The sequence below is a fragment of the Xyrauchen texanus genome, chromosome 47, assembly GCF_025860055.1.
Source record: "Xyrauchen texanus isolate HMW12.3.18 chromosome 47, RBS_HiC_50CHRs, whole genome shotgun sequence".
NCBI lineage: Eukaryota > Metazoa > Chordata > Actinopteri > Cypriniformes > Catostomidae > Xyrauchen > Xyrauchen texanus.
The window spans coordinates 22,105,960-22,118,375 of record NC_068322.1 but is presented as its reverse complement, the minus strand read 5'-3'; the positions used below and the strand labels follow the sequence as shown (position 1 = coordinate 22,118,375).

Here is a 12,416-nt window from a genome sequence, read left to right as displayed (position 1 = left end):
ACTGTTTGAATATGCCACTTTTCTGTTAAGGAACATTTGGTAAAAAAAATACATTTGGGAGAAAACTTGGCCCATCCATTTTTCTTGAGCCCAACAAAAACTAGTTTCCTGGCCACGCCCCCTGGCACCTAAGACATACAAAGTAACATACACAATATGAGCTCTCCAAAGCCATTTTAATGAGTTTTCAGATAATTAAAGTGCATCTACATAAACGATCTCAAGTAATGACAGTAATCAGCCAAATTAATTAGTCCAAAGTACCATTAATAACATTTTTATAACTTTTCAGATCAAGTACATATTAATAAATATCACTGACATGTCACTATCATCCAGTGCATTCTAACATTATCTAGCAGTTAAAACAATTCAACAATGAAAAATCCCCTCTTTTTTTCTGAATAATTATGCCATACACATGGTTAATTAATAATAAACTCTTCCATTATAAATCCCTTTAAAGATCAGAAGTTAACAATTGTTCAGAATACAGTAACAAATGAGGTCAATATTTATTGAAATTCTGACCCTAAATCATTGGTGCTCACAAATATCGCTTTCAAAAAGGAAGTGTTCCTTGTTCATAAGCGCGTCATTTGAATCTTTACCTTTAAGGCTTTTCAAGTGCAACTAAATCTAATTTTAATAGCATTAAAAACCTGAGCATATCACATAATTCAAGTAATCTTAGAGTAGCTGTTAGATGATGCTGACTTGCTGATGAAATCTTTGTAGTGATTAGCAATTTCTTCACAGTACTAATACTGTTGAGAACTGTTCTGCAAGTAGCTTATTCTTTGATTGAGACAGGGTTAAGTATGTGACTAATCAGAAAATTAATCTACCTGCAAAATCAAATCATCTTTCTACAAAAGCAGTAGTGTAAAGTTGATAATCTGTTATCTCTATATTGCTATATCAGATGGGATTCCAGGGAAATTCCCACCAGTCTACAACTGATCAAGTCATCCTCCATTTGCAAACGCAAACAAATAACCTTAAAGTCTTATGGAATAAAATTCTGCACAATAGTGGTTCAGCAGGACTGGAGTTGAATAGCATTAACTATAAACAATTTGTATTCAGTGTTCGTTGCTTTTTAAAATGTCGTGAAGAAGTGCTGGAGAAAGACTCCCGGGTGATGTTTCTGGAACTGTTTGGTGAGTCGCCTCTTCTGTTTGACAGATAGGCTGTCACTGTGAGTGATATGCTGCAATAACTGCTTTAAACTGTCAAGAGTGGCCTTATCTCTGTTCTCCTCATACTGCTGGAGAGACACCTGCTGGCAGAATGTGAACACTGCAAGAAAGAGAGACAATATATGCTGTAGTATGATTCTATTACATTTAATATCTCAGATCAACAGTTATCTGTGCATCATCAATAAAAAGATGCATTAAAAACAGTGTTTAAAGTGCAAGTGAACATACGTGCTATATTATCTAGATCCCTGCCTTGCTGCAAAGTTTGAAGAGTTTTTCTCACGCCCTCAATCAACGACGAAGGTGTCTAGATGTACGAAGGAAACATGAATGTATTAAAGAAAAATGGTCTGATATTATAAATTGCATTTTATTATGCATGTGACAATTTAAAAGTAATCTGGAGAACTGAGCTTTATGAATCATCAAAGGTGTTACCTTGAAGAGTTGTGTGCAATTATCCATGAGGAACAGCAGCAGTTGCTCACCCTGGACACGAGTCATCTCTTTACTCTGTATCACAGACTTTACAAACGTCCTGCTCACCAGAGACCGGTTCTCGATCTGTTTCAACATAAATGGAAGGATTATGGAAGACACGTCAAAGAAAGATAAAAAAACAACAACACACAAGTCATTATTTTGAGATATTATCTCATTCTTTTAAGTACCTCATTGATTTGAGTTAGTATCTCATTATTTCTAGTATCTCATTGTTTTGAGTTAGTATATCTTTGTTTTGTGTATATCATTATTTTGAGGTTCTATCTCATAATTTTAAATATCTCAATGTTTTGAGGTAGTATCTCATTTTGAGTATCTCATTGTTTTGATTTAGTATCTCATTGTTTTGAGTTAGTAGCTCACTGTTTTCAGTACCTCATTATTTTGAGGTAGTATCTCATTGTGATGAGGAGGAGCTTGTGGCCGGGCCATGATGGAGCACGGCGCAGCCACGCCCTCCTCCTCATCACACTCATTGTTTTGAGTCAGTATATCTTTGTTTTGTGTATATCATTATTTTGAGGTAGCATCTCATTGTTTTGAGTCAGTATCTATTTGTTTTGAGGCAGTATCTCTATTTTTTGAGTATCTCATTGTTTTGAGTTAGTTTCTTATTGTTTTGAGTACCACATTGTTTTGAGTTAGTATCTCTTTGTTTTGAGTATCTCATTATTTTGAGTTAGACTCACATAGTTTTAAGTATCTCATTGTTTTAAGTATCTCATTATTTCGAGCATCTCAATGTTTTTAGGTAGTATATCATTGTTTTGATTTAGTATCTCATTCTTTTAAGTACCTTATTGTATCGAGTTAGTATCTCTTTGTTTTCAGTATCTCATTGTTTTGAGTTAGTATCTCATTGTTTTGAAGTGCTGGTTCGAGTAAGAGCAGTGGAGTCATTACATTGATAAGTAAGCATTTACAATTTAAATGTCTCAACCAGTTCAAAGACAATTTAGGAAGTAATTATTGTTTTGGCTGAAATACAGGGGCAAAATCTTATTTTGGCGAATATTTATGCACCCAACACAGGGAAAGAAACAAGCAGCTGGGATCCTTCGTGATATGGTTTTGGGAGGAAACTTCAATCTTTTAATGGATCCAGTCCTTGATCATAGTGATGCAAAAGTGTGTAGACCGTTTAGAGAACGTTGACACTAAAGAGAATGTGTAAAATTTGGAGACTCCTGAATCCATCTCGAGAGCATACACCTTTTTTTCATCAGTTCATAAGATTTACTCATGAATCGATTTTATATATATATATATATATATATATATATATATATATATATATATATATATATATATATATATATATATATATCCAAGTCACTTATTCCATCTGCCACTGACTGTTAAATTTGAAATATTTAGTTTTAGATCAGGATTTGGTGTGATTAGAGAGGTTGCCATAGATAGAGAAAAGAAAATCATATAGATGGTGCTTTAATACATCCCTTCAGCAGGACCCAGCATTTCAACAAATGTTAAAGACAGAAGTCAAGGTTTATGTATAAAGCTAGTTGTGGTAACTAAAGGCTTACCAACAGGTAAGGCATCGGGGCCAAATTGTTTTGCCGCAAAATTTTTTAGATCTCGTCACAGAACTGGCTCCAGTTATGTTAGAAGTTTACACACAGTCATTAAAAAAGGGGAACTACTGCCAAACATGGCACAAGCCCTGATTAGTCTCATTCATAAAAAAGATAAAGACCCAAATGAGTGTAAAAGTTATCGTCCAATTTCCCTGATTCAGTTAGATGTGAAAATTGAAAATCTAAGATTCTGGCTAATCGATTGAGTAATTACATCTCTTATACATATAGATCAAGTGGGGTTTATTAGTGGTCGTAGTTCTTCTGATAATATTAGATGTTTTATAAATATTATGTGGCTAGTAGTGAAAGATTAGACCCTGATCGCTGCAATCCCACTTGACGCAGAGAATATATATTTTTAAGATTTTGTTCATTTTTGGACTATCTTTTTAAGATTTTGGAAATTTACAGGTTTGGAAACACTATTATTGGGTGGATTAAGTTACTTTATAAACAGCCGTTAACTGCAGTGCAAACTAATGGATTCATTTCATTTTTTTTCTCTTGGTAGGGGATCCCGGCAAGGCTGTCCTATCTCCCCTTTATTGTTTTGTCTTGCCCTGGAAAAATTAGCAGCTGCAATAAGAAAATAGGATGATTTTCCTGGCATTGTAGCAGGAGGTGTGGTGCATAAACTTCTACTCTATGCAGATGGTATATTATAATTTGTCTCTGACCCTAGTAGATCTTTGCCTAGCCTCCATAAAATTAATTCGGTCTCCAAATGCGTTTGCTCTGACGGTATATTGCCCTGTTATGACTTTCCAACCTGCTGCCTTTCAATGGTCCAAGCAAGGAATTGGGTATTTAGGTATTTTATTTCCCGCAAATTTGAGAGATTTAGCTAGAGTTAATTTTGACCCATTAATGAAAAGGTTCTCGTGTGATGTGAATAGGTGGACTTCACTATATTTGTCTAGTGTAGGGATGGTCAATGTTATATAAATTAATTGTATTCCCAAATTCAATTATCTACAATAGTCTCTTCCTCTTCAATTATCTACAATAGTCTCTTCCTCTAGAAGTTCCTCTTTCTTATTTTAAACAATTTGATAGAATATCTATGCAAGTCTTTTATTTGGAATGGAAAATGACCGTTACATAGACCAATTGACAAAGGAGGTTTAGGCCTCCCCAACATTTTGTTGATAACTATGCTTTCAGTCTCAGACACCTGTCCCATTGGTCTCTTCCACCTGTGAAAGCCCCTGCCTGGTACTACAATGAACAAGCGGTCCTTGCCCCAATCTCACCATTGAAAAGTCTTTCTATCAAACTGCCTAGAGAAGTAAAAATGCATACTATTATTTCACACTTATATTCAGTAAGGACAAAGGATTCCTGTACGTTCAAATTTGATACTTACCAAAAAATCTTTGTGACGGGCCTTAATAGCTCTTAAGAGGTTATGGGAAAGAGATTTGAACTTGGTATTAGAGGATGGGGAGTGAGAAAGAATTTGGTTTAAAAGACACACCTACCTGCTGGTGATGTCAGTTGGAGGATGGAGACATAGCCCATGATTTATGGTTGTGCGCTAAGATTCTAGAATTCTGGGTAAGAGTCCAGAATTTTATCTGTGAGGTTTTAGATACTTAAATTTTACTCTGCCCCAGACTATGTATATTGGGTGATGAGCCGGTTATTAAAGTAAGTGACAAATATGCATAAAGCTGGGTCCAAACTAGTGTAATAATTGGCAGACAAAGAATTCTTAGAGGATGGAAGTCAATTGGCACTCCCTCATTTCAAAAATGGTTCACCGAATTGGACAGGGTGGCAGTATTTGAAAAGATGTCATATAATTGGCTTGGCAGATTGGACATGTATGGTAAGAAATGGGACAGGTATTTGTCATTTCTGGAAGGCTCTCTGTGAGGACCATGTGGAGAGAGACAAAATGTGGAAGTAATTGTGGTTTCTGTTCTTTATGGATTTATTTTCTCTTTGTTTGTTGATTTTTGTATTTTTGATTATAATATCTTGTAGTTTGTTTGTTTGTTTATATGTGTGCATTGTGTAATGAAGGCTTTGACCACAGGGATGTTTGTTGACGGACAGGGTGGGTTTGGGGAGGGGGATATAATGGGGGTTAAATTTGATTATTTAAACATATTTTGTTTATTCTGTTATATATATATATATATATATATATATATACACACACACACACACACACACACACACACACACATACAAGAATCAATACAAATTGTTAATAGGAAGAGAAAAAAAATAAACATGATATGTTTCTGTCATACTGTTTTTGTAATTAAATGAGACTTATTTTAAAGTGGTTCTATGTTGTTTTGACAGTAGTTTCTCACTTCCGGAATAACATGTACCAGTCTCGGTACATCCCAAAAGTAAAGCATGTTACACTGCTGTCACTGCATGACATATCACATCAACTACCATACAACAGATCAAACTTCTGATCACCAGTGCTGATTTGTGTACCTGCTTGTGCAGTCTGAAGGCTTCATTATCTGCAGCGGCTGCCATAAACCCCAACAGTCTGCGTAACTCGTCTCTGCACGGGGACTCCAGCAGCTGCAGACAGAGCTGAGATGCTTTCAGAGCATCCTGACTACCACAGTCTGATAAAAGACACACACACATTCTAATGAACACATTCAAGTAATCAACAAACATCTTTTAAAAGAAATTAATCGAAACTCGTCACCACAGAGGAAAGTCAGTCATACGGGTTTGGATTTGGAACATGGAGTAAATGACAGAATGTCCATTTTTGTGTGAACTATCCCTTAGTATCTCAATCTCATTGTGTTTTACATTTACCCAGAAGATGTAGGATTTCAGCCTGGATATCAGTGTAGCTTCCAGACAGCAGTGGTGGTCTTTCCGGGCTGCTGTAGTACTTGGCAATTGTGTCAAACAGCAGTCTCTTGTGCGCCTTTAACTTTTCTTCCCCCACTGCTTCTTTCTGCTGGATGAGCTGCTCGCTGGCCACCACAATTAGCTGATCTGGAAACAGCTCAAGACAATCCACTGCCGCTATCAGCCAAGAATCCAACCTGGAAAGAGATATTATGCACAATTATGGCTGGGCGATATATTACGAGGCAATGCTATATAGTGTCTATGGAGATTTTGCTATATTGTGTATATCGATATATGCTAATATTAATGTGCACATATTTATCATTAGGCAGGGCTTCATGTGAGACTGTGATATTTGAGAGAACATTTAAAGTTTTGAATGAAATTCAGCTATTTCAATCACAATAATCTTGTGTTCTGGGCTTCATAAGTGGTATATATGCTTCTCATGAGAAATGTGCATCTGTGTTTCACGTGAGTGTCATGCACACTATCTCATGACCTTGGCTTCCTGATATTTGTGCTCCTAAGACATGAGAGCGCAGAGCAGGATCAATCGTGCTACTCAACCTGGCTTCTCTCGCTATCACGGCACAGACCACGCGAAAGATTGTGTAATGGCAAACATTCTTGGCAATAGTAGTTCATGGACATAATGTTAATGACACGCAGTGACAGAGGAGACACACGCTTACTCTATTCCTGTTAAGTGATGAAATGACGAAACTAAATATCAAAGGACTTGCTTAATGAGAAATAAGGGCTTGTGGGTATAATCAAATAGCATTAAAATAGTGTGTGAAAGTGAAGAAACTAGGAAAGAAATATTTTACTAATGCATACTATAATATATAAAAATATATATTTGACTTCATATCATATAAAATATACAAGTTCCAAAAACAGCAGTGTAAATTAAAGATTTTACCAAAACTGATGTTGGCCAAAATGAGAGAGGAATTTTATTTAGACGCATTATTTAGAAATATACTGATATTTTATAAAAAATATAAAAAAATATATTCAAAGTTTTTAAAGCCTTTGAAGGAAATCATACATACCTATTTTATTACATGATTTATGTATTTGAAGTTAAATATGTAACATGTATTTCTTAAGGTGTATAAAGCTCCCATGCACCTAAAGAAATATGACAATTTATCTGACAATTAATCGTGAAAGCCCTAAGAGAGACAATTAATCGTCATAATCACAATTATTTGTTTGACAATCGATCATCAGCCAAATTTCATAATCGTGACAGCCCTATTTTAAGTATTTAATTTACAGACTTGATTGTCCAAAAAATAGGCTTTACAATATGGCCACTTCATATATAACAATTTTACTATATCATGATATATAGATATTGTTATGGTGACATAAAATTACTCATTTTGTCTGCCATGCCAGCTTATGTGGCTATTTTCATGGCAGAAAACAAGTTAAAACACATTAAAAAGGTGATTAGAGGTCGACTGACAGTGGATTTTGCAGATACAGATAACGAAGATGTTGGAAAAGGCTGATAACAGATTAATCGGCCAATAGTTCTTGTTTTTTTTTGTTTTTTTATAAATTTAATTTCCTAACTATTCTGCGCACAGACATTGAGGCTACAATATTCTTAGAAAAAATAATTAAATGCCAAAAGCAGTTTATGTGCAACCAAAATCCCAATTAACCAGACAAATTCCGATTTAATGCTTAACGCAGTACTTTCAACTATAAACAAGTCCTAAATACACCGGGTACTCTTATGTTGAAATGACAGACACTTGGCCCCTTTACATTGCTCTATAAGTATTTACCAAATTAAGCTTGTATAGCCTATATAATCACCAGATGAAGTTATTTTTAGGTAAATATATTTCACCAGATACGTTTTATTGATGAGGAATAACAAAAGAAAAATCGGCAACTATCGGCATAGATTTTTTTGCTGATAACGATAATTCCAAAATCAACCATCGGCACCGATTAATCTGTAAAACCGATATATTGATCTACCTCTAATAGTGATTACTTGCACATTTATGATATTCGTTATGGAATGATTTTCCGGACATTATTCAAAAGGAATTGCAAATTGTATTTGCAATTGCGTTTTCAATTTGTGGACGCATAAAATGTGACATAATCCAAACGCAATTGCAAATCACGCATTACCGTTTGCATTTTCGTTTAAGCGAACGCACAGTGACTGCCAGATTTCAAATGGAAAAGCAAAGTCCGTTTGCAACTGTGTTTCCCATATCTTACGAGTTTTGGCCCTGTCATATCTAAATAGCAATTTCAATTACCACGTCTGCTTTTTCACTTTCTCAGCGTCGCGTATGTAGCCAGCCAAAACTCAAATGGAATTCTAATTCCCTTAGTATTTCCATTGATGCCTTACACGAAACCTGTCAATCAGGGTCAAGGGTGGGATTATGCTATGGGACGTGTTTGTCTTGGGAAGAGACGCCACTCACAGTCGACGGTCAAGATCAAATAAACCGGCGTCTGTTCAGGGCATCACCTCTTTATTTATTTTGTATTTATTTTAATGTTTATTTGACAGGGACAAATGCATAGAACATTGCTTTATAAAGAATAGGCCTACAAAGTAGATGCCACGCATACATGTTTCTAGCCATGACTAATTTGCAACCCCTGTCCCTGGTTAGGCTTATAAATTTAAAACAAAAAATTACAGAGTATTGAGTTTAAGATTTATAATTAATAAAATACATACAACAAATACCTCCCATATATGAAGTAAGATATGGGCTTAAGTAGATGTGGAAGTCACTATAAAACAAAGTCTAGACACATTTAACAATACAAGAACACAAAAGGGTGCATATGTCTGTGCGTGCTCACATATGCAACATTATGTTTGTATGCATTGTGTTATGTCCTGTACAGTCAGTGTTCACAAAGTTGTTTCAGTTTCAGCCATTGCTTTAAATGTGTATTAAAAACCTTGAAGTCTGTCAATGTTTTAATTTCAGATGCATTCCACAAATGTATGCCTCTTACTGAAAATGATGTCTGACCAAATGTTGTTCTACGTTTTATGGCTATAGTTTCCACTTATTGTGCCTCTAGTTCTTATTCCGCTCTTTTGTTTATGTACTAGTTGACAGAATATTTCTGGTGCAACGTTGATCACACACTTAAAAATTAGTTTTAAAAAGAAAAATTTACAAAACTGTCAAAACTCAAGATATTATGCTTCCTTAGAATGATGCAGTGATGCCATCTTACAGATTTCTGGTCCATTACTTTTAATGCTTGTTTATATAATGACTCTTGACCGTCGACTGAGAGTGACGTCACTTCCCAAGACAAACACGCCCCATAGCATAATCCCACCCTTGACCCTGATTGACAGGTTTCCGTGTAAGGCATCAATGGAAATACTAAGGAAATTAGTATTCCATTTGAGTTTTGGCTGGCTACATACGTGACGCTGAGAAAGTGAAAAAGCAGACGTGGTAATTGAAATTGCTATTTAAATATGACAGGGCCAAAACTCGTAAGATATGGGAAACACAGTTGCAAACGGACTTTGCTTTTCCATTTGAAATCTGGCAGTCACTGTGCGTTCGCTTAAACGAAAATGCAAACGGTAATGCGCGATTTGCAATTGCGTTTGGATTGTCACATTTTATGCGTCCACAAATTGAAAACGCAATTGCAAATACAATTTGCAATTACTTTTGAATAATGTCCGGAAAATCATTTCATAATTCGTGGTAAAACCATAGTAAGAATACAGGAAAACCAAAACCAATGTAATAAAAATAATCTTAGTGCAGCTTACCAACTGCACTATTATAAAACAAATAAGAAACATGAATCTGAATGTGGCAGTATTGAGTATTGTGTCACTGACTCAGGCAGGTTGAGACTCTCGGACACTTCTCGATCAACACAGGTGTTGGAGATGACCAGGCCGCCATGGTTACGCAGTGATGAGCGCAGGGGCTCAGGTTTGGCATGTGAGGACAGAATACAGTCCAGCATGGGGATCTCCACGACCTGCAACAACTGGAGTAACGCCTGCTGCCTCCAAACGTCCTGAACAACTGAGAAGAAACATAGGAAGAAGGGGAAAAAAAAAGACTTTCTGCAGAACTTGCTCCTTTTATTTTGAACATAATGTCAACATCACCAGCATTATCACCTTTTTTTGTCAGAAAACTGTTGGAAAATGCAGCACGATTTAGATCAGAGGGCAGAGATGGGTGAAGGTTTATATTCTTCAGTAGTCTCTCCACTCTTCTGTCTGATGATCCAAGAACCAACGGGTTGGAGATGGTCTGCATTTCTCCAAACCTGAACACGCACAAACACACAAATATGAGCAGTGAGCACTGAGAAGAAAGGTTTTCTTTGGCTCTTTGTTTGCCTCAAAGATACATAATTACTTTAAAGTGCTCTTCTTTCCAGTATGTTTCTCACGAGTCTGGTTTTCGATGTCACTGTATCTTTTCTGGGTCGATCCAGGGACATCACAGCCATCCAGGAAGCGATAAAGGCTGCAGCTTGAATCCTCAAAGGTCATCTCATTCTCTCGTCTGAAGAGCTTCATACCGATGGGTTCGAACACTCTGGACTCCATCAAGGCCTGGCAGAGTCTGGCAGCTTTGAGACGGGATACTTCGCTGGAGCAGAAGTAGATGTTCTGCATGAGGTGGCTCAGAACAACATCCACAGCATCAGAGCCGGTGAAACAATCTTGATGTATGCGCAGGTGCTGTCTGCGTGGTCTGAGCTCCACCTGCGTCTGCAGAGCCTCAATGATGTTCTTCCACAGCTGGGTCGCTCTGAATGGACCAGAGAAACCTGAAAGATATCAGGATTTAAATGCAGTCTTCAAACAATAACAAAAAGTACCATGGTTTTTAGATGTACAGTAGTAGCATTGTAACACTATATTCTTTGGACATCGGCAGTTTCCTACTTTTATTGTCTAGTACCACTGTTTAGAAAATTTGTGTCTAAATCAATACAAACAGAATGCATGTAAAAGTATGCATGTAATTGTTATGACAAACAATTACATAGATTTGTGCAGTGTTCAGGATTGAATTAGCACAAATACACAGCTCACGTTTATAGAAATTATGTAGCTTAATACCTCAGAATCTCACTGAAAAGCATAATCGAACATTACAACACAATAAACATAATGAATACATAAAAAACGGGTTCACTAGCTTAACTGAGGAAGTTGATAAAGATCTTGAGAAAATATTTCGGTTGATTTGGTTATCAAATTGGTGAAACTATATGCAACTTGAAAACGTAATTGTATATAAATATAAATTAATCGTTTAAAGCCTGTGTTTGTACCTGACAGTTGTTTATTTTCTCTGAAAGCTGTTTGACTGTTCAGTCTTCTGAACCGCGGAGTCAAATCCACCGCCATCGCGGCACCGGAAATTACGTCATACTAAGCCTGTGACGTACATCGGAGAGTCGCGACAGAGCGCTGATCTGAGAACAGCTGGAATTCTGTGAGTCTGGATTCAAACACAGCGTGTTTGTTTGAAATAATCTGATCCCAGAACTAATCAGCATCGCACTTAGAATCATTGCTAAAGTGGCTAATATAATAAAGGTCAAGTGTCATAAACAATGATAAGGAAGATTATTCATTAGCCTACAGGTTTGAAACGATTGATCGGCACACTTCTTTTTGAATAGTCGGTAGTGCGCAACTAATAACTAATATAATTAAATGCATAATACATAAAGTCGGTATAGAAGGCAACACATTATAACAGGTATATACAAATAAGACACAAAATGGAAGATTCAAGGCTTTACAGAAATTTACTTTTTGTGGCTTTGCTGCTTTTTACTGTTAATGTATCAAAATAATGGCCTAAGTCTATTTTGAAACGTGTAAAATGTGTGTTTGTGTGTGTGTGTGTGTGTGTGTGTGTGTGTGTGTTGTGATGCCCATTTACAATTATTAATGAATTTTTTCCATAAATAAGCAATAAATGAATGATATATCATAATTTATTTTCAGCACTGTCAAAATGAAATAAAACATCCCTTTTCCTCAATGCCAGTTTCCACCCTATCCAAATCACACTAGAAAAGTTTTGTATAGACACAGTCAAAGAAAAAGTGTAAAATGCTTTTATTTTCAATGTTACAAAAAGCACATTCTAAATCAACGTGTTTCCAGAATCTTACAATCACCTGTTTTAAAGGATAAATCTTGTGAATAATCTTAAATGAAACCTCACGAATTTTA

The 12,416-nt window shown here is 36.0% G+C and overlaps 1 protein-coding gene across 1 annotated transcript; it reads right to left on the bottom strand.

Annotated features, from left to right (window-relative positions):
• Positions 1 to 223: 223 nt before the first annotated feature.
• Positions 224 to 11,576, bottom strand: depdc4 (DEP domain containing 4). The gene is made up of 9 exons (XM_052121137.1): positions 11,501 to 11,576; positions 10,573 to 10,990; positions 10,329 to 10,480; positions 10,038 to 10,230; positions 6,113 to 6,348; positions 5,771 to 5,910; positions 1,644 to 1,769; positions 1,434 to 1,512; positions 224 to 1,302 (listed from the first exon to the last, which is right to left on the bottom strand). The coding sequence occupies exons 1-9, from the start codon at positions 11,574 to 11,576 to the stop codon at positions 1,103 to 1,105; spliced, it is 1,620 nt and encodes a 539-aa protein (XP_051977097.1). The 3' UTR covers positions 224 to 1,102.
• Between the last annotated feature and the right edge of the window lie 840 nt (positions 11,577 to 12,416).

Excerpts from the sequence above, each read along its gene's own strand:
- depdc4 (XM_052121137.1), bottom strand. The coding sequence starts at position 11,576 with ATGGCGGTGGATTTGACTCCGCGGTTCAGAAGACTGAACAGTCAAACA. Across the intron at positions 10,481-10,572 it reads GGAAAGAAGAGCACTTTAAA|GTTTGGAGAAATGCAGACCA; the intron begins GTAATTATGTAT and ends GTGCGTGTTCAG. Across the intron at positions 1,303-1,433 it reads GGATCTAGATAATATAGCAC|TGTTCACATTCTGCCAGCAG; the intron begins GTATGTTCACTT and ends TCTTTCTTGCAG.